At 40.0% G+C, this 21,881-nt stretch overlaps 1 protein-coding gene across 1 annotated transcript; it reads right to left on the bottom strand.

Moving 5' to 3' along the window:
* Positions 1-9,555: 9,555 nt before the first annotated feature.
* Positions 9,556-20,038, bottom strand: unc93a (unc-93 homolog A). The gene is made up of 8 exons (XM_083934260.1): positions 19,912-20,038; positions 18,286-18,467; positions 17,273-17,502; positions 13,691-13,816; positions 13,328-13,539; positions 12,461-12,596; positions 12,193-12,324; positions 9,556-10,060 (listed from the first exon to the last, which is right to left on the bottom strand). Exons 1-8 carry the CDS (start codon positions 19,999-20,001, stop codon positions 9,771-9,773), a joined length of 1,398 nt encoding a protein of 465 aa, XP_083790386.1. The 5' UTR covers positions 20,002-20,038; the 3' UTR covers positions 9,556-9,770.
* Between the last annotated feature and the right edge of the window lie 1,843 nt (positions 20,039-21,881).

Raw genomic sequence — 21,881 nt, 5'->3', positions numbered from 1 at the left:
GTTTTTAGATTCTAATAATGTTCAGCTCATTGTTTTCCTTTTTTTTTGGCATCATGATATTGTAACACTGCTACATGTTGCAGCAGAGGAGGAAGGTAATTCCATCTTCTAAAATGTGAAAAATAATTTTTAAAAAGCAATTGATTTTATATGTATATATATAAAACAAATATATATATATATATATATATATATACATACCTACGCTCCCCTTCGGCATCCCATTCAAGAAGCCACACACAACTTTCGGAAGAAAAGAAAAAAAAGAAAAGGGGGTTTGGTTACTTTGCTTTCTCTTTTGGTAACCAGGGAGCCATCTTTCTCTTTGGCTTTCTTCTCTTTTTTTTATTCTTAAGTATGTTCAAGACAGTACATGCGTTTGTAACCATTGTATAAAAAAAAGAAAAGCATAATAATACCTTAAACCGTGTTCTTTGCTGCGGTGACGGGGCCTCTTGTTGAAGCTAACGGTACTGAGCCGCATCAACGTTCCTGCCCTGTAGTCACAGCAAAGAATGATTTTTGGATATTGTTCCTATATAATGATACATAGAGGCTTTAATAATAGAAGTTCCTAACAGAGATGTGATGGATAATTAATTTAAAAGCTGTCATGAAATTGAAATGCAAGATGGGTTGAGTCACAAAAAAAAAATCTTTTATTTTCTCCAGTTTATCAGTGTTTTTTTTTTTGTTTTTTTGTGATTGAACCCTCTTCTCCCTCCACTTTTCTCTGGTGAAGACTTCACTCCTTGGCTAAACACACAAACACACACACACACAAATACAGTTTTCTGTTGACTACTGTTGCTCAGTCAGACACTGTCTCTCTCAGCGATAACAGACCTCTGTTAAGTCAGAAAAAGATGTGCGTACACAGTGCGCACTGAACCTGGAAGTTAGAAGAAAAGGACAAAAAACCCTGCCGAGACATTGCCTCGAAAATCTTCTTTACGCGGCTAAATTAATGTAAATAGGATCTGGATATCAGGCATAACAAATATCTGATATATACCCAAAGGTGTCTCGTGTAGGATGCTATAAGGACTGAAGTCACATGATTTGTAACAGTCTCTTAAAGGGATAGTATGGATTTTTTTGAAGTGTGATTGGTATTTATCCATAATCTGTGTGTCACCTACAGTAGCTGGCGGTCAACACGGCCCCCGTACAAAGCAGCAGCTAAACACATTTTACCCATCTAAATAAAAAAAATCTCGGTTGAAGTGTACACTATATTTCATACATTTCTACAGCTTTACCTTACCGCCAGACAGTCCTGTTAAGATTACGTAGGGGGAACTGCAGCAGTTTCTGTAGTCAAAGCCGCCGGACTCCATTGACAAAAACAGTGATTACCTACATAACACAGGAGCTGCTGGTCTACTGCTGCATCAATCTGTTCGTGCAAGTTTGTTAGTTTTGATAGTTCCTAACTCTTTTAAAACACCAAAGTCACAAAATAACACAAGCAAAACAAACCGATGGAGGCAACAGTAGACCAGCACGCTTTGTGCTCTGTGAGGTAAAACGATGTCTGGTGGTTTTGAAGAGAGGATAAAACGGCTACACTTCCCCCTGCTGTTAACCAAAACAGGACTATCTGATGGCAAGGTTAAGTGGTGAAAATATTCTGTCTGAATATAGCATGCACACTTTTTTTCCCCCAGGTGGTTAAATACATTTAGCTCTTAGCTCGTCCTGCCTGCTTCTCTGCCCTGTAGGTAGCACACTAACTATGGATATGCACCTCCTACAAAGCCCACAGAAACTATCCCTTAAAGCCTTTTTCACACAGGAATAATTCAGTCGGGGGGGCATCCAGTGATTTGTATATGGACCACAAAGGTCCTCCTCCTGTCAGCTCTGCCACGTCTCCTCCAGCACAACATCATACATTCCCTGACTTGAACTCCTCCTGTGTGAAAAACCTTGTTCTTGGTTCATTCATTCTCGTGTTTTTTATCTTCCTTGTGTCGTGGAAACTTGGAGAAAGTATTGGAAACTGTGGAGGGGTTTGTTTTTTGGGGGTTTTTTTTGCACACAGCAAAGACCTTACATCCTGACATTAGGACAATTCCCCACCCTCCTCTGTAAATGCAACTACCTAAATCTTCAGTCCCATTAGGTCAACAGCATTACAGTCATGATGCTCTGTCAGTGGAAATGGGCCTTTTCCCTTTGGACGCAGATACTTCACTGTAAGCAACTGATACAGAGAAAAAGTATGCAAGGTCGACATTCCACCCACCAACTCCTCCCATGTTGTACGATGTGAGAACCACTTTGTGCTCAGCCGACATGCTCTCTCTCTCTCTCTCTCTCTCTCTCTCTCTCTCTCTCTCTCTCTCTCTCTCTCTCTCTCTCTCTCTCTCTCTCTCTCTCTCTCTCTCTCTCTCGCCATCTTTTTAGATTTTCTTTATATAAGAAGTCCTGAGTGCAAGAAAACTCTGCCTCCTGCCTCAAACAGATGAGACTTTCTGAGATTGTTTTTTTTTTCTCTCATTTTCTCGATGTATATTTATTAGAAACCATCAGTAGAGCACCTTCTTATTACCTCATTATTGTTGTTTTTTTTCAGACAGGAGTTCTTTTTGACCATTTTTCACACTGAGCTGCTTATTTGATCAGAAAAATCACTTCCATTCTTCTGCTTTACCTTTTAGTGAGGTTACATCATGTTGATTCAACATTACTGGCTACAGAGCAACATAAAGATATGTATTCAAGGTTTAGGGCTGCAATCTGTTGATTATTTTTGAGGGGATTCATCGATAGTTGTTTAGTCTGTAAAACGATAAAAACAAAAGAGCCCAAAGTGATGTCTTCACATTCTTGTTTAGTTCAACCAGCGGTCCAAAACCCAAAAGAAGTTAAATTTAAAATGATCAAAATAAAGCAGAAAAGCATCAAATCCTCACACAGAGGGAGCTGGATGCAGCAAATGCTAGTTGTTTTTGCCTAATAAATAAACTTAAACAATAAATATATTATCAAAATTTAAAAAAATGTGGATTTCCAGCTCTTCTGAGATAACCCTCATTTTTAAGACTTTGATCACGACCCGCTAGTTAATGTAAAATGCATGTCAGAATAAAACTCTTTCCTCTAAATTGAGACTTTAACAGTAATACGGAAATAAACTGAATCCCGCCTTGAGTTTACATTAGAAAGATTAGCGCTTATTCAACTGAAATCGTCTGTTTTTTAGACACATCTTCCCACTTTTCCAAAGCAAAGCAAGGAAAGTTCAGGGAGAGCACTTGTTCAAAACCAGTCGATTCATTTTATTGTTCAAAACAAAAAACCCCGTCACGACTGTGAGGCTTTTGATTGCCTGCACTTAGATTGTTCTCCGTGTTGCACTTATTAGGCCGCGCTGTTGATAAAGAAACAGAAAGCCAATCAGGCGGAGGGAGAATGTTGTGCGTGTTTCATAGAAAAGGGATAGATTTTTCCTGATCACGTTTCTCTCAGTGTGAACTCACCGGTCAGACGCTCCTGTGCCGCCGTTTGGTCGATGTCAAGGAGACAGAAGCTGCACAAAGTGGAAGAATGTATTTTTTAATGATTTTTTTTTAGTCAGTTTCAGCCTCCTCTTGCTGTGATGATTTCACACAAACAGTATTGAACCCCTTCCTCTCTTCCTTTTCACTTTTTGCTGCGTGGAGTAGGCATTCCTATGGAAACGGTTTCCTCTACAACCCTGTAAACTGCAGAAACAGCAACTGTCAGCTTCTCAAAAACATGCCAAATACAACCAATGTAATCTTCTTTTTTTGTTTTAATGGAACAGCCATTCAGTGGAAAAACGACAGTCCCTCCTTCCTCACTACAATTAAATAACAGGTACAAGGTTGTTTTATAACATTGCTTTCATGATGTTAACATAATGTATATAACAGAGAAATGTGAATATGTATTTGTTCAGAATCAACAAAAAAGTAGTGCTCCGAGTTTGTGGTAAAAAAAAAAAACACACACAAAAAACTACTCGCCTCCATCATGTTTTTATTTTATGTTTTTGATTTTCTACTTTTTTATTTTTCTGATGACGTATGTGTGTTATATGACTATCAGTGAGTGCGTATGTATGTATGTGTGTAAGTGATTAATACTGTATATCTGGTGTTCTCTAAGATGGAAAAGTGGAAGATGTCCTGGTTTGATTCTTTTCTCCTTTTTACTCTTTAGACCCTGCACAGTACATGTGGGTGTTTCAGATAACTATGCCAGAGAATGGTTTTTAAGCGACTGCTGAATGTGATTTTACTGAGAGAAGAAAGCAGTGTGGACTGGCTTTTTGTACGGGTTAATTTAAAAAAAACAAAAAACAAAAAAAAACAAAACAGGCCATATTATTTAATTTTCTCTGTTGTCAAAAGTTTAAGCAGATCTGGGAGAGTGGAGCCTTGGTTTTATGGGGAAGCATTGCCCGGTCGTTGTGTATAATGAGTGGGCTTTTTGTTTTTATTTTCTAATTGTCTGACTGATGTAGCCTTGTTTTGCATTTGTCAATAGTAAATGACCAAAGCTTCAAAGATGTTTGATGGATATCATATGCAAACCTCATCATCACTGGACAAGACATAATGTAGCGGCCCTTTTTTGTTGTTGTTTGTTTCACTTGGATTTCTCACACAGCGACGTTCTGCTGCTGTTTTGTTTTTTTGCATGTCTGCCTTTTTTTTCCTTTCGCGCGTTACTTTGTAAAAGACACAATCTGTCCTTTTTCAAGTGGCCACAGGGGTCACTTTGGAGACGTCTCTACTTTGCCAATGAGGTCTTTTTTTTTGTGCCGGAAGTGCTATCACTCGTTTACAGGAAGAAAAGAAAACATTGCAACCGATAGCTATGCACCTTACTGAAACAAGCATTTCCTAACGTTGACTTAGATTTAACACTGGAGCGACACTAAATCCTTCATTTTCTAGGCAAAGTACTTAGAGTTGCTTTACACAAACCATATAAAAAGCCCCTTCAGTTAGTCCGATGAATTGAGTTGATATCTGGTGACCTCTCTCAGCTTTTAAAGAAAACCGTTTTTTGTTTCCATTAACGGAATACTTTATACCAAACTTAAGGTGCCTCGTGTATATACTTTCTGCAGTAAAGATTGCTCCTTTGCTGTTAAACAGTAACCTTGTTAACCAGGGTTTTTTTAAACCTTTTTTCACCTTTATAAATAAGAAAAAGTTTACTGTATTATAAATGACTTTTTTACACACATAGATGAATCAAATTATTCCAGGAATTTGCAAATACAATCTAATTTTGCACTTTATATCAGATTAACTTGGAGTTAAAAGGCCATCAGAAACTGTCTCAATCGGATCCGCATATGGAGATAGAATAAGTCCCCTGAATGTACCAAGAAAACTAATGAATAGCTCAGGTTCTTGATGAAGAACTTGACTGTTGGTGGATACCCATTATCCAAACGAAGACTCAAAATTGTACACACTTTACCTTCTTTGTAATGTCTCTCTCTCTCTTTCTATCTACACCAACCAATCCTCAGTATAAATACTATGCCAATCTTCTTCAGGTGACACCCCCTCTCCTCCTCCCCTCCTCTCCGCGCTGTCAGCTGACACCCGGCGAACTGTTAAGAACCTCCAGCTTGAACTCTCAGAACATTCCTGCTCACAACACAGTTTCAGCAACCGTCAACACTTCGCTCTGTAGCCGCCGCCACTTGGCGTTCACTTTTCCACAGCTTCGAACGTGTTTTTCCTTAAACCAAGGCGGACACTCGCTTTTTATTGGTTTAAGAAAAGTCTGGTTGTGTGAGACTTAACCTCTGCTATCAAGCAACAATCGTGCACTGACATACTGTACATGACAGCACACCAACAGTGTTGCTTGTCTTCTGTGTTTTACTTGTCTTGTTACACTTCTGTGTTGCCTAATGTGGAAGATTTTGCGGTGGGCTGCTGAAACCAGGATAGGGTCAATTTCCGGTGCAGGATCGGGTTAATGCCTGGTGCAGGATCGGGTTAATGCCTGGTGCAGGATCGGGTTATTGCCTGGTGCAGGATCGGGTTATTGCCTGGTGCAGGATCGGGTTAATGCCTGGTGCAGGATCGGGTTATTGCCTGGTGCAGGATCGGGTTATTGCCTGGTGCAGGATCGGGTTATTGCCTGGTGCAGGATCGGGTTATTGCCTGGTGCAGGATCGGGTTAATGCCTGGTGCAGGATCGGGTTAATGCCTGTTGCAAGATCTTGCCGATGTGTCGGATTTGGCCGATGCCTGCTGCAGGATCAGGCGAAGGTCTGATGTAGGTATCATGTTTGGCATCAAGGAAATTTATAGCAAAACCATAGATGCGTGGAGTATATTCCGTAAACCGCAGGAGAATACAGTTTGATCAGCTTTTGTCCTTTTTTCCTGAGGTCGAAAAATGAAGCATTCTCGCTTGTTGTCGGTCCAAATTGGTATTTGTGCACCGCTAAGACCCTCTATAGTCCTTTAACTCCCACTCATTCCTAATGCAGGTGTTCAAAATAAATCTCTATTCTATGTGAACAGCATCCGTGAAGTATTGTACGTGCTGCCGTGTCGGGACTGAGGTGGAGACTTTACGAGAAGGCTCGTTATAAACTCGCCACTTTGTGTTGGGGTTTTTTTCGGGGGGCGGTGATGCTTTCTCTGGAGAATTTGAGTAAAAATGACCAAGGTTCCACTTTCTCCCTTGTACAAATTAATATAAATAAATATATATATAAATATATATTATACATTTTACTCATTCTTGTCCAGTTTTGTATATTACACATGTAAAGTTTGTTTTTAAAAGAGGCATCGGAGCAGCTATTACAAGACAATATGAGTGACAATGTTCATCTGGGAGAATTTTATGCATGTTATATTTTCTCTTTTTCTCTCTCTCTGTCTATTTTAATACCCCAACCCCCCTGTTCAGGTGTGTAACGTGAATATAAAGAAATCTACCTTTTCTTTGGAATGTTGTAGACAATCAGTCTCAGGCCGGGTCCAGCCCCTGCAGGAAGTGAGAGCCCTGTAGGCTGATAGACAAACAGAACTCTTTTTGTTTGACAATTTAAAAAAAACAACACAAAAAAACTCTTTATTTGCATCTACTGGAAGTCTAAATTTGGAGGTTTGTTCATTCATATGTTCGTGGCTGCTCTAGTTTACACACACACACACACACACACACTTCTCTACTACACTCAAAACACAAACACCTCGTGCATTTGATCCCTCTGCTTTTCTTTTTCCAAGGTGAGGATGCCAACCTTGATGAAATGATGCTTTGACTAACAAATCTATAACATCTATGAATGTGGGAATGCAACACATTGCAATAAAAGCACCATTTGAAATGCAGCATGTTGTCCCTGAATGTTCTTTTTACCCTGATGCTATTAAAAAGACACGGTTTTGCTGTTAACAAGTTTGCAGATGATTATCTTGTTTATATTGGACTCTGTGTCAGTGAATCACCTGTTTAATGCAAAGAAAACACAGAATCTTGGTCCAGATCCTTATCCACCTAATCATTACCTGAGGCATTATAACTTTAATCACGGTTCAGAACGACAGAACGAGTCTTGATCTAAAGAAGTGATCCACAAAGGGTTTCATGTGTTAAACATTGGATTTCCAGAAGGAAGTGCAACATTTTGAGGGGAAAAAATGTTTTGGTGCAGAAAAACTGTAGTTTTGAAATGTAACTAAGCACATTCACTTAAAGCAATTCTTACCTTTGTGGCATGTCGCAGAGCACTTAGTAAAAATTTGAACATGAACAACTCTGCCTCCCTCCAACGTTTTTTGAGGTACTTGCACTTGACTATTTTCCACAATAATTCAGAGGCAAATACTTCACTTTATTACTCCTCTACATTCATTTTGACAGCTTAAGTTACTTTGCAGTTGCATATAAAATTACAAATATAATCAACTAATAAATGATGTATTATAGACTAAGCTAGCCATCAGTCTGTGTGTGTATATATATATTTATATAAATGTGTATATATATATATATTTTATATATAAATATATATATATTTAAAAGCTCCACCTATACAAGCTGCAAAATCAAAGAGATCATTTTAAGTAAAGTAAAGAGGAAGTAGGAGTCTTTTTACACTGTAGTATTGCTACTTTTTAGGTAAGTTAAAGATCAGAGTACTTGTTCCACCCCTGACTTTAAATTGTTTTTACACATAGAAGATGACAGGAAATCAAACCATTAAAACTATAGTCATTATCCCAGGATCTGGCTGAATACTAGGTTCTGATTGGCTGCAGAATAGCCATTAATTCCTGATACCTGAATTATTGTGTTGGCCTCATCTTTTTCATATTGTGCTTTGGTTTGAATCTCCAGATATTAACTCCTTCTGTGTCTTCAGCTGCCCAGTCATCTTCTCAAAATAGCTTCAAAGAAACGTTGAAGTCATTCTTTGTTGTAATAAGATGTCATCTTCTTAATGTGTCCCAATAAATTGTAAAGGGGGGATTTGACTCCGTGCCTTATGGTTACTCATGTGAGATACATGCTCACCGGCCACTTTATTAGACACACCTGGTGCTTAATAAAGTGTCAGTGTAGTCTTCTAATGCTGTTCCCTCTCTACTAGAAAGTAGGTCGTGTTTAGTGTTCACAGTTGCTCTCCTGCATTCCTCTGTTGGAACCAGTGGATATTTGAGTTACTATCAGCTCCAACCAGTCTGGCCATTCTCCTCTGACCTCTGGCATCAACAAGGCATTTGCGCCCACAGAACTACCGCTCACTGGATCTTTTCTCTTTTTGGGAGCATTCTCTGTAAACCCTAGAGATGGTTGTGCGTGCAAATCCCAGTAGATCAGCAGTTTGTGAAATACTCAGAGCAGCCCGTCTGGCACCAACAACCATGTCACGTTCAAAGTCACTTCAATCACCTTTCTTTCCCGTTCTGATGCTCACTTTGAACTGCAGCACATCCTCTCCACCATGTCTACATGCCTTAATGCCTAAATGAGTCGCTGCAATGTGGTTGGCTGGTTAGAAATTTGCTTTAACGAGCAGTTGGACAGGTGTACCTGATAAAGTGGCCGGTGAGTGTATGTATTATCGTGGATTAATGGACACCCTTAATGGACATCAGTTTTCACCCAGACCATGGTATAATTGCTCATGATGGACATCTCGTCAGGGTAATTCTCTGCCACTAGTAATTATTCATGTACTGTGTTACTTACTTGCCTTTTGTGTCGTTGACCATGTTATTGTATGTCCTATGTCCCTCTAATGGGACACCAGTATGTTCTGCAGCATTATGATGTAAAATATTAATACATTTATTAAGCATTTATTTTTCATCGCCTAAAATTTACAGTATATAAATTAGAGTTAGAGCAATGTTTTTAAAGATGCTGTTCGGCTTTGTGTCTATAGAAAATCTGTCGGTTTGGTAATTGCACACATCCAGATACAACAGCCCTGAAAACACTGTTAAAAGATTGTTGGTTGCAGCAGGTAATTCAACATTACCTAGTGCATAATCTGCATATTACCTTTATATACACAGCCTTCAGGGTTCAGTGTCATGGGGACAAGCGACAGTGCACACAATGCAAAATATTCCACTCAAATAAAGCTCATTGTTGAGTCAAATACGCTGTATTATTGTTCCAGTGCTGTCAGTGTGCAAGTTCCACCATTCTCACATATTAATGAGTAATTTGAACTTATTTTGGCGTCAGTTTCAGACATTGAATGACCAACAAAACACAACTTTCACATTCAGTGTCTACATATTTGTCTGGCAAATGATATGGTTCTCCGTGTGAATGGTTTCCTTGTTGTGAGTGAGGTAGTTCCCGTCCTCGATGGGCGGTGTGGGGTGCTTGTGTTCGTGGTACTCCACTATGGGGTAGGTGATGACGGTGAGCAGCAGGACGGCCAGCAGGATGTACAGTTTATACTCCAGGCATATGAAGGTGCTGTAGGCGAAGGCGATAACGAAGCCCAGCGACTCCCACATACGGTAGTTGGCGAACGCGGCCTCTTTGTCCCGGGGGAAGAGGACGCCATAAAGAGCTGCAGGATAGAAAGCAGAGGAAGGACCAATCATTTGTTTCTATGTGTGAATAGTACGGAAGCCCTGAGAGACAAGTGAGAAAAAGAATTTGAGTGATTCAAAGTCTAAATAGTTTTCTGACCTGCGTTAACTTAAGAATAGGAGAAAAAAAGAAATAACTCTCCACACCTGCTGGTGGCGTGAGTCTGTATTTGTCATTTCAAAAGGGAAACCTGAAGACAGACAGGGCCGATTCAAGACACTTGTTGCCAGTTAGCACATTAGCAAGAGAGCTCGATCGGTTAGGGCAGGGGTGTCAAACTCAAATTCACAGTGGGCGGTATTTAAAAACTGAGACAAAGTTTTGGGCCAAACTCAATATTTACAAAAAAAAAAAAAAACTGCAAATGTGCATGTTTTTCCTTCTCTCCAGATGTGTAATGTTGAGCCTTTCCAGTGCAGGTCCTTGTTCTTGTCGTGGTGTTTCTTCTGTTTGATTCTTTGGTTACAGCCACGGTGACAAACAGCTCTTTACCTTCAGACACAGATCATCTGCTGAAAGCTCCTGTCCTCCATCTTTCTTTTAGCCGTTTTTGGGGAGGGGTGGATTAAGTTTGTCTGCAGAGACTGGTAGCATGGATGCTCATGTTTGTCAACAGAAAAGTAGACGTGTATGTGCTTTATACTCGCGGGCCAGCTCTCATAGAACCTTGATATGATCTCGCGGGCCAAATATGATTATAACGCGGGCCAGATTTGGCCCATGGGCCTGAGTTTGACACCCCTGGGTTAGGGAAATACGTTATGTTGTTATATATTATATACGTTAGGTAATATGTTACCTGATATAACAAGTTTGTTTTCGCCCTCTTGACTTTAGCCATTTGTTTAATTTCCTCACTTCTGTTTCTCTTCTCGTGCACTGATGCGCTAAAGAAGAACTGCCAATCAGAGTTACTACCGGCCGACTAGTGCCAGCTGTGCCAGAGTCAGGACTAAAGCTACAGCGACAGACGCTCGACCATCTGCCCGACTTTGACTGACGCTCGACCACCGGATTGGTGCGCCTGTAAAGCATTCATGTTTTCTTTCAGATGAGTTTCAATTTGTCCATGCACTCTAAAGAAAACCACATTTATTGTGATCCTCAAAGCAATTTCAGTCAAAAAAAACAAAAAACCAACTGCCCACCAACGACTGTCACTCTAACGACGGTCGTTGGCACTTGGAGCACAAAGGGTTCCAGTGACATCATCGGCCTTGTGAGAGGTTAAATACCTGGATCTCCACACCAGTTAGTTGGACCAGTCCCAGCCTGGTCAGATGCGTACATGAACTGATGAAGCCTCTTGGATGAGAGGTGAAACGTCTTCCTAGACAAACAACCAAGTCCAGTTGCTTTTGACTGAAATTGCTTTGAGGATAACGATGACCTGGACGAATGAGAACATTCACAGGCTCACATTTATTGTGTGTTAGTTAGTAATGTGACATTGTTGTCATGTCTTCTTTTGGCTAGAAATGTATCTTAATCACAGTAAAACATGAGCTTTTGCTTGCCAATAAAGTAACTTAAGAAAAATGAATCGGGCAAAACTTCTTTTCCACCTGTTCTTAAGTCGTAAACAGAAGAGAAACAACTTCAGACTGGATCACCAGACGTTTCTTTTTATGTTGCTTATTTGTTCTCCAATATTATTGCCTATCTTGTTTTTGTTCTTTTCTTTTAAAGCCCCTGAGCACCCACGCAGGTGTTACTCTGTCTGATTAGACCTCCGGGTTGGGTTGAAGGTGGGCGGGGCTATGATGGGAAATTGTGAGGTCATAGATGTCCGTCTACCAATAAGAATGATGAAGGTGTACTTTGTCCCGCCTTAACAGGTGAAACAAATCTAACAGGAGACTTGTGAAGATGTCAATCACAGTGGACACACCCACACAGTCCTGAGAAGAGGTCTAATCAACCAGTCAACTGAAAACACCTGTGTGGGTGTTCAGGGGCTTTAACGTTAAATTATTCTTTAAATGTTGGAAATAAAGTTTATTCTTTTCTATTCTGAAAGTTACTGTTTCTCTCTGGCCTCTCAGGGGCTTCTGTAGGATACATAGAAATGTACGGTAGATTTTAAGGCTGATGATGGGAGTTTCATACCGTTGGTCTGAGTTTGCCAGATAGCATCTGACATTCCCCACAGAGCAGGAAACACGAAGAACACCGCCATGTTGTCTGGATGAGGCCTCCAGAACAAGAGAGCGATGATACAGGCGAAGTTGGCCAGTGCAGCTGAAAGAAGACGGATAAGTGGACGTCAGCAGATCCTTACTTACTACAAAATTGTCTTCTTCTACGGCTCAGTACCAAAAACGGGTGATGATGACTTAATGAATCCTTTCTATAAAAATATGAAAGAGATTTTTACCAAAGAAGAAGAGCGCGGCTCTCCCGGTGCACCGAGCCAGTCTCCCAAAGAGAAAGGAGAAGAGAGAATTAGCAGCTCCGAAGCACATCATCACGTAGCCAACAAAATGGATCCCCAAAGCACACGTCACATAGTTCTGCAAATAAAAAAACATAATTTTTACACAGCTAATATCTCATACTTAGATACATATTTCATATCACACAGATTTCCAGTCAGTAAAAGTTATAAAATGTGGATTGGATTGCGATGTCATGGTAGGGAGTTGGTAAAAATATTGGACACAAACATTCGTTCGGGTTCTTCTGCCCCCCCCCCCCCCCCCCCCGTGTTTAAAAATATAATAATAATAATAATAATAATAATGCAGCTTCATGAAGCAGTCTGTAAAACTTGTGGCTACATTAGCTGCTACTAGTAAGACACACCCCAGTCTCTGACCAAACTGTCAGCAGTCAGAAATTGTTTTGGGGATAACAATGACCTGGACAAATGACAACATTCACGGGTGTCAGCAGTCAGGTTGCATTGTGGGTAATGTAGGCACCAGATTTTGACATTGAAGGTTTTGAATGTGCGGAGTAAAAAACGACGATATCTTTGTTCCTGCTGCGTCAATTTATTTTATTTTCCTATATGAAAGTGCATCAGAGTACTCTTTTTGAGTACATTTTCAAAGTACTACTACTACTACTAATACTGTGACTTGTGTTGTAATGTTATGTAGTGCAAGTGTTATAATGTATTGTGTGTATTTATCGTCATTTTGTACTGGGGCATTGTAGTGTCTGTCCTTTATTTATAAACGAAAATAAACGAAGACAGACAGAAATCTGTGTTATGACTCATGTGTGTTGATGTCCTGACCTTGGTGTACTCCCCAGAGAGGAAGCTCTGTTCGAAGCCGCTGTACATGGTGAGGGGGATGAGGGTCACCAGCCTCCAGTCCTTCAGCAGCCTGAACGTGGCCAGGAAGGTGTGACAGAACGGCTCCCGGTTCCCACGAAACTCACTGGACTGCACTCGGTCGATGTCTTCCAGAAACACTGCAACAATGATCATGGCCAGCACACCCACGCCTGCCCCACACACACACACACACACACACAAAACAACAACAGTGATTCAATTCTGGTGCTATCATGGTCTGACAGTGTGCAACTCATCTCTCTGATCAATTGAAATAAACCCAACAATATGTTTAGAGGACAAAGTTAACGCTGGTGTTACCGATGTAGCATCCGACCAGTGTCCACACCAATTCTTGAGCAGGCCTGGTGGTCGTGCTGTTCACGCTGATGTTGAGGCCGCAGTCCGCCGCTCCACAGGACTGCAGCTGCTCCTCAGGGATGTAAGCTGTCAGAAAAGAAACAATGTATTTAAAGAATTATTCCTCACCAAAAACATTAAAAAAAGAAAATTTTAATCATAGTGGAAATGCTGTTTGTATTTATCTATGTAGCTTCTATGGCTGCACTAGCACTGTCGCCTCACAGCAAGAGGGTTCCCAGTTCGAATCCTGGTTGGGGACCTTCTGTGTGGACTTTGCATGTTCTCCCTGTGTCTGTGTGGGTTTTCTCCAGTTTCCTCCCACAGTCCAAAGACATGCTCGTGTTAGGTTAATTGATGACTCTAAATTGTCCGTAGGTGTGAATGTGAGTGTGAATGGTTGTCTGTCTCTGTTCGTCTCTATGCGCTCTGTGATAGACTGGGGTCCTGTCCAGGGTGTGCCCCGCCTCACGCCCGATGTCAGCTGGGATCGGCTCCAGCCCATCGGGACAAGCGGTTGAAGATGAATGGATGAATTTATTTATTTACTGGTTTATTTATTTATTTATTTATTTCTTATTATTATTATTATTATTATTGTTATTATTATTATTATTATTATTATTATGAGAGACAATTATTTTTCAATTTTGGACAAAAGCTTTCCACCAAAATAACAAAATTCAAAATGTGGACGTCTGTGTAAAAGATGGTAAGCATTCATATAATTGTATATAGCAAAACAACTCCTGGTAGAAAAATATTACTCTGGATAATTCAAGTGATTATTTTGTATAGAGTCCCATTATTTATCTAGTCCCATGAACATTGTCTCGTTAAATATTACAAATGTTGTCAGATGTGTTGCAAAGAAATGTATTTACTTTCAAAGTTTCAAATTTCAAAGATTTAATAAATAAGACATCTCATAAACTGATGAATCAGAGGCCTGTTTTGAACATTTCCTAGTTCTAAATACCTTTATTATATTATAATAACTCATTTAACTCAAATAATTCATTGAACTAAGCAAACAGACATGATTAGAATTCCCGTCTAAACAGTGTGCCCCGGAAATCCAAAATAATAAATAGCCTCTGCGTGTTGTTCTTCCAAGAAACACACCTGAACAAGTGGCCATCATCATGTAAGCCTATAAAAGAGAGCATAAACACCAATAAAATAAGAAACCGCACACACCCTATTTTATTCTCCTTTAAACTGAACCCATAAAAAAGCTGTAAGCTGCTGTTAGACATTGCCCGCTGATGATATCAGCTGCACACAGGAATGTAAGTACGTTTACCAAGGTTCTGTGCGTAAGTGCAATTTTGATGTAAGTGTACTTTACGTGACTATTTCCATTTTATTATTTTACTCCACTACATTTATTGTTATAACTTTATAGGTTTGATAACTCTAATTACTCTGCAGATTAATGATGTGATACAGTGCAGTATGTGACGGTATAAACATTCTGCTTCAAATATAAAATGTATTTCCAAGTGAAACAGGTGAAAACCAATGGTCTGTCAGTTAAGGAGCAAAGGGCGGTTTGGGAAAGGCAGAAAGGGCGGGGTTGTTTACATGTTGGTGACTTTACTGGTCTGGTTTCGTTTTAACATCCACTAGTGCTGCATGTGACCAATAAAGATGGACCAGGAAGTAAACACATAAATTGTGTTTGTGAAAATGCAGAACTCTTTATTTTCCTCTTTCCATGGAAACCTTTTCAGCAGAAGACTGATGTGACTGAAGACAAAACTTCAGAGGTTTTGCTTCGCGTAGGTTTCTGAAATGTTTTATTACAAGTGCGAGTGAAAATCAGAACTCTGACGAGCTCTTCACTCTTGATTCAACAGCTGTTTGCAGAACTTGTGACCAAATGTCCTCTACTTTAAGGAGCAGAGTGTAGGATTTAGTAGAATATAATTATTTTTTCATTAGTGTATGATCGCCTGAAAATAAGAATTGCTGTGTGACTTTGTTAGCTTAGAGTGAGCCCTTTCATGGATGGATTACTGACTGGGCCTACTAGACACAGGCCCAGGGGTCCTGAAAAAAAACAGCCACAAAGAGACGCTAAATGACCACAAATATACACAAAACAACCACAAACGACCCAACTTGGCTACAAAGAGACACAGAATGACTACAGTGATGCAAAACGGCCACAACGTGACGACAAAATGACCATAAGGGGGTGCAAAATGATTCAAAATGGATGCGAAACAATAAAAAAGATGCAAAACGACCACAAAATGACTACAAGGAGGTGCATAAAGACTGAACAGAATACTAAAAGATCCCGGAGAGACACAAAACGCCCACATATAAATGTAAAATGTCTGAAAATAGATGCAAAACAATAACAAAGATGCAAAATGACCACATAATGACCGCAAGGAGGTGCACAACCTCATTATGCAGAATGGCTCCCTTAACCCCTTTATATTGTTATAGAATACAGAAGATTGTGGACTGAAAAACTTTAGTGCAAAATGAACACAACCTGAAAGCATCAGAACATAAGGTGTCGTGCAGATAACGTAATTACGTAACACCTCTGTCGCTGGTTTTTCAACATTGCAATAGAAACCATATACCATATTTTCTGTCTCATCATTCAGCCCTGTCAGGTTTTTTTTTGTGTGAAAAGTAACTACTAAGTGTAACATAAATGGAGTGAAGTAACTTCTTTTGTCACGTCAGTTACCTCATGTTACTCACAATATTAAGATAGATCACGGAGTCCCTCAAGGCTCAGTGCCTGGTCCAATCCTCTTCATTCTGTACATGTTCCCACTAGGTCACATCATCTGCCGTCATGGCCTTCACTTTCACCGTTATGCCGAGGATACCCAGCCGACGATAAGCCAACGATACCCAGCTGTACATCACCACCAAAGCCATTACTCCCGCCATTCTCTCTACCCTCACCGACTGCCTCACCGACATCAATACTGGATGAACCACAACTTCCTGAAACTCAACAGCAATAAAATGTAAATCATCATCTTTGGCCAAAAGTCCATCTCGCCCACCTGCCAGAATTCCTCCCACCTACAAACAGCCACGCACCTTCATACCTGACTGATCTCCTCCATCACCACTCCCCCACTCGCCGCCTCTGCTCTGCTGACGCCAACCTTCTCAAAACCAAATATCGTAGCCTTTGCCATCGCCGCCCCCACCCTTTGGAACCCCCCACCACCACCACCATCCAGAACTCAGAAACACTCCCGTCATACAAGAGTCAGCTTAAATCCCATCTCTTCGGGATCACCTAAAACAACTAAAATCCACCATCTTCCACCCTCTGTTTTTCTCTTAATGTGATGTTCTTGTGTTCTAGTGTTGTTTAACGTGCTTTCTGTTTGTCGATTTTCTTTGTGCGTATTTTCTGTAAAGCGTCTCTGAGTACTAAGAAAAGCGCTATACAAAAGTGATCTATTATTATTATTTTTATCATATCTTATTTTTTGTGTTAAAGTGTGTGGGTTTATTTTCCTCTACACGCCTCAGTTCCAGGTGTCTTCCTACCTATGTTGCTGTCCTGTCCAAAGATGAGCGAGGACATGAGGTTTCCCCACACAGCAGACGACTGGAAGATGAAGAAGAAGATGCCAAAGTATTGGTTGATGATGTCAGCTCCCTTCTTCCCGTCCCTGGCGGCCTGGGTGTTCCCAGAGATGGTCAGGTAGGTGCATTTGGCCGACCACAGAGGAGAGCCACCCAAACCGAGGATCACTGAGGTGGGGATGAGCGTGTACCTGTGTGAGGGAGCAGAGGGGGAGTCCCATATTCTGCTCATTCTCAGGTTCATACTTGTATTTTCGGTTTCTACTGGAAAAAGATTAAAGAATAAATGTGGTTTGAGAAATTGTCGTTGTTTAACATCTCATCGAGGCTTCTAGAAAGGGTTTCACACTGGTGGTTATTTACATTTAACGTAAGATGGTTTACGGTCCGAAATCAACTAATCTTACTTTTTTGTTTGTTGTTAAAGTCATAATCCGTAAGATTTGAGATGTGTCGTTTCTAGCAGCCTCTTTGGTGGTAAAATGTAACCTGTCACCTCTCTACTTCCAGTCCATCCTCTATATGTTCCCCTCTTAAATCCACACACTCACACACACACACATGTTCCGATTACACTTTTGCCCTTACTGACTCAGAAGTGGGAAGTTCCAGATTTCAGTTTACAAGTGAACACAGCATAAGCAGCAGTGACAAGCTCCACCGGCAGACCAACCACTGTCTTTGATAGATGTAAAAAGGCAATTAACTCAATGAAAATCTTACGTACAACTATAGAGGCTCAAGTTGGGAATTTAATTTGTGATGCTCACATTGTTAAAAAACAAGTTTTCAAAAAACGGAACAGCATTGGAGGGGAGGCGAAAAATGTTCGTAATGGATATCGGAAAATATGGCCAAATCAAAAAATGTAAGAGAGAAAAAACTTGAGCGTATTGTCTTTGAACAGGAACAAACAAACTAAGAATGCAGCAATGTAATACAAATAATGAGGATTTCACTGATTGACTGATTACCATCCAGGGTAGAGGTTTCCAAAGGAGTAGGAGACGTAGCAGGCCATGCCCGCAACGATGGTCCATTTACAGCCCAGATTTTTAATCATGATGGGAGGCAGGAACATGGAGGAGATGATGATGGAGGCATAGATGACGCTCAGAGACGCCACACCCATCCCCTGCTCTGCATTGAGACTGCTCTGTGCACACACGCACACGCGCACACACACACACACACACACACACACACACACACATACAGGGACGGGACTCTCTCTGTTAGATGACAACCAGTGGTGTAGTGGTAGTTCATGAGGTGGGGGTACTGCTAGGTAGATGAGTGTGTAACCATGAAGGGAGCGGATGAACTTAGATTTTCTTTTTTTATTGTGTCATGCAAAAATAATGTGTCAAGCACAACTATTGACAATTATTTAGAAAAAGAAAAAGATCCTATACTCCTATACTATATATTCCAATGTCTTTTTGGCTGATAGGTGGGTAGACTGTAAACTGCCAGAATAAGATGTGGGTATACTCCGTATACCTGTGTATACCCTCCACTACACCACGGATGACAACGGGTCTCAAGAACTGTTGCGAGTTTGTAAAGGCAAGGTCAGGTCAGGACTTATTTCGATAATTCTTTAAAAACACTTTAAACCCTTCACTTTGAAACTGGAAGGACAAATTGGATCAGTTTAGTTCATTGAGATGGATTAATAATAATAATAATAAATAATAAAAAATAATAATATAATACTGCATTATATTGCATTTAATCAAATAAAAGGACACCCGAAAGTTTCTTGTCTTGGTACAAATAAAGAAAGGAAAATATTCTACCATTACAAAAATCATTGGCATTGTTATAAAGATGATATTGATGCACAAAATGTCTTTTAAAATCCCTTAATTAGCTTCATTAATCAACCAATGAATAACTTATAACCCTTAGAGCCACGCTGATAGACTACTAACTTCATTTTTTAAAGGCATTTTAATGACCAATTCATCTAATCTGAAGGAATAAAACTAATAAATGTTATATTATATTATAATGAAATTAAAGGGAGTTGGGAACTTTCAAAACTCTTAATTTCTCATTTCAAGGCTTAAAATGAAAAGGCTTTTGTTTTTTTTCCACAACAAATAACCATTAATATGAGTAATGCTGTTAATGATGCACTGGGGTCCAGGGACCTTGAAAAGTTTCCAGATTTAGTCGTTTAAATTATCATCTTTTTTCATATTACAGGCTTCATATTTGGATGAATAATATTTTCATTTTTAAATCTTTAATAGTTTATAATTACTAAATAATTACTTTCTAATCTAACACATTTATAATTCTTAGTCTCCAAATAAATGTCTCACACGTCTAATAACTCTAATAAATACATTGCTCTTGTTTTATTTCACATGACGAACACACAAGGACTAAATAAGTGTGAAAATGTGTAAAGTAAGTATTTATAATACTTATATAATTATTATATTCTTTATCTTATAAGGGGTTCTGAAATATGAATGAGAACCTCGCATTAAAGTCAACATGAAACAAACTATAACTTTAGTGTTTCTTTTTAATGTACAATAATTCCTCACTCTTCTTCATAATAAATAATAAACTTTTACACTTACCTGTAAACTCTGCAGGCCTCCGTAAGCCGTGAACAGAGACAGAAACCCTATAGAGACCACCAACACGTTCTTGAAGTTACGGCTGATCATGGTTGCTTCTTTATTTATAGGAATTTATTTTAGGATTGACGGCTTCATGCAGCAGCTGCACACACACTTAAGTCAGAGGTAGTTCTCTGCTCAAAACCAGTGCGTCTGTGATAAAAACTCATACACTGGAAAAAGCTGAGAACAAAGTCCAGCCCTCTCAGACACACACACACACACACGCACACACACACACACACTCACACACACACTCACACACACACACACACACACACACACACACACACACACACACACACACACACACACACACACACACACACACACACACACACACACACACACAGTTTTTGCAGAGTGTGACACGCAGGATCCCTTATCATTGGGCGTCTGAACTGCCTCCCACATGTCATTTTTTTGATGTAATTCAGTCATATATGAGGCTGTGCACCTCCATTCTTTTAATCATAAAATACGTTTTAACCACAAACAAAATTTTCTTCTCTTTGTCCTACTTCTTTCTGGCTCAGATCTGTAAACTATTTTGGCTGTGGTTCAGGAGCTCTACTCCAGATACTGGAAATAAAGTGGGTTGGGTTTGCTGTTTTTTCAGGTCACATGCACACGCGGCTGGACCATCTATCAACACAAAGAACAGAGAAACTCAGATTACAACACTGCTGGTAGGGGGCCTGGTGGAGAATTTGAGCAGAAAAATACAATAATACTGTGAGGGTGACCTCAGTGTGCCGGGGACTTCCCTACACACACTGCTCCACCCGCTCATATTTGTTGAACTTAGCTGTCCACCCAGTTTCATACGAAGGGCTTTGGCAGGCACACACACACACGCACGCACGCGCACACACACACACACACACACACGCGCATGCACACTAGGGGCCCATAAGGTCAGAAAATATTGCTGAAATTCTTTTTGCAAAATCATCACATGAGGTTCTAAATGACCACAGGTATACACAAAGCGACCAAAAATGACCACAGAGAGAAACAAAAGGAAGACATAGAAACTTAAAAATGCAAAACCACCACAAAAAAAGATGCTAAATGTCTAAAAGAGATGCAAAACAGTCACAAATACATACAAAAAAACTAAAGAAGGACATAAAATCAACACAAAGAGAAACAAAATGACTGTAGGGATGCAGAACGACAACAAAGAGATGCTAAATGATTGAAAATTGACACAAAATAACCACATAGACACAAAAAATTACCACAAAGACACACAAAACAACTGAAAATTGGCATAAAATGACCACAAAGAGACCCAAAACGACTACAAAACGATTAAAACGCAACTCTTTGAATTTGGGTGTTTTGTTTCTATGTGGACAGAGTCGGGGGCCTCTTACATGTCTGTGCCCAGGGGCCCATTGGCTCAGAATACGTCCATATACGCGTATACCTGTATTTATGTTCTGAATATCAAGTACAGCTGGAGTCAGCTTTTTTTTCTCTCTTTTTTTTTTAACCATTCATTCTTAATCTCTCATCATATTGTAATCCAAGAGTTCAGAGAGAAAACTAGACTTGTGCACCTCCTCTTGGCTGTTTCCAGGCGTTAGAAAATCTAAGTCGTGACGGGAGACTTTGGCCAATCACAGGGCATTTCAGAGAGAGACAGTGCACCTATTGGCTGCTCTGCTAATGCAAACGTGTGTGCCTGTCCCTTCAGATGATGGAGGAAAATCGTGCAGAAAAAGTTGGAACGACCGCTTACACTGCACCCAATAAGCGAGTAAACGTAATGAAACGCGTGTTGATTCATGCTCATGCAGCGAGCTAGAGCCGACAGTGAGCCAACACATTACTGTTCTTCTCATCATGGGTTTGAGATGAAGGAGAAACGCTAACACAAGTACCTTTTTTGAATGTGCCCTTCTTTAGTTGAGAGTCAT

This window comes from Echiichthys vipera (genome assembly GCF_963691815.1).
Source record: "Echiichthys vipera genome assembly, chromosome: 19".
Lineage (NCBI taxonomy): Eukaryota > Metazoa > Chordata > Actinopteri > Perciformes > Trachinidae > Echiichthys > Echiichthys vipera.
The sequence above is the reverse complement of the archived record's forward strand: the minus strand, read 5'-3'. Positions and strand labels throughout refer to the sequence as shown.

Bases quoted from the DNA above. Each gene is read 5' to 3' on its own strand.
- unc93a (XM_083934260.1), bottom strand. From the start codon at position 20,001: ATGATCAGCCGTAACTTCAAGAACGTGTTGGTGGTCTCTATAGGGTTT. The intron at 18,468-19,911 runs GTAAGTGTAAAA...GTGTGTGCACAG, and splicing joins GAGGCCTGCAGAGTTTACAG to AGCAGTCTCAATGCAGAGCA. The intron at 10,061-12,192 runs GTATGAAACTCC...TCTATCCTGCAG, and splicing joins CTGGCAAACTCAGACCAACG to CTCTTTATGGCGTCCTCTTC.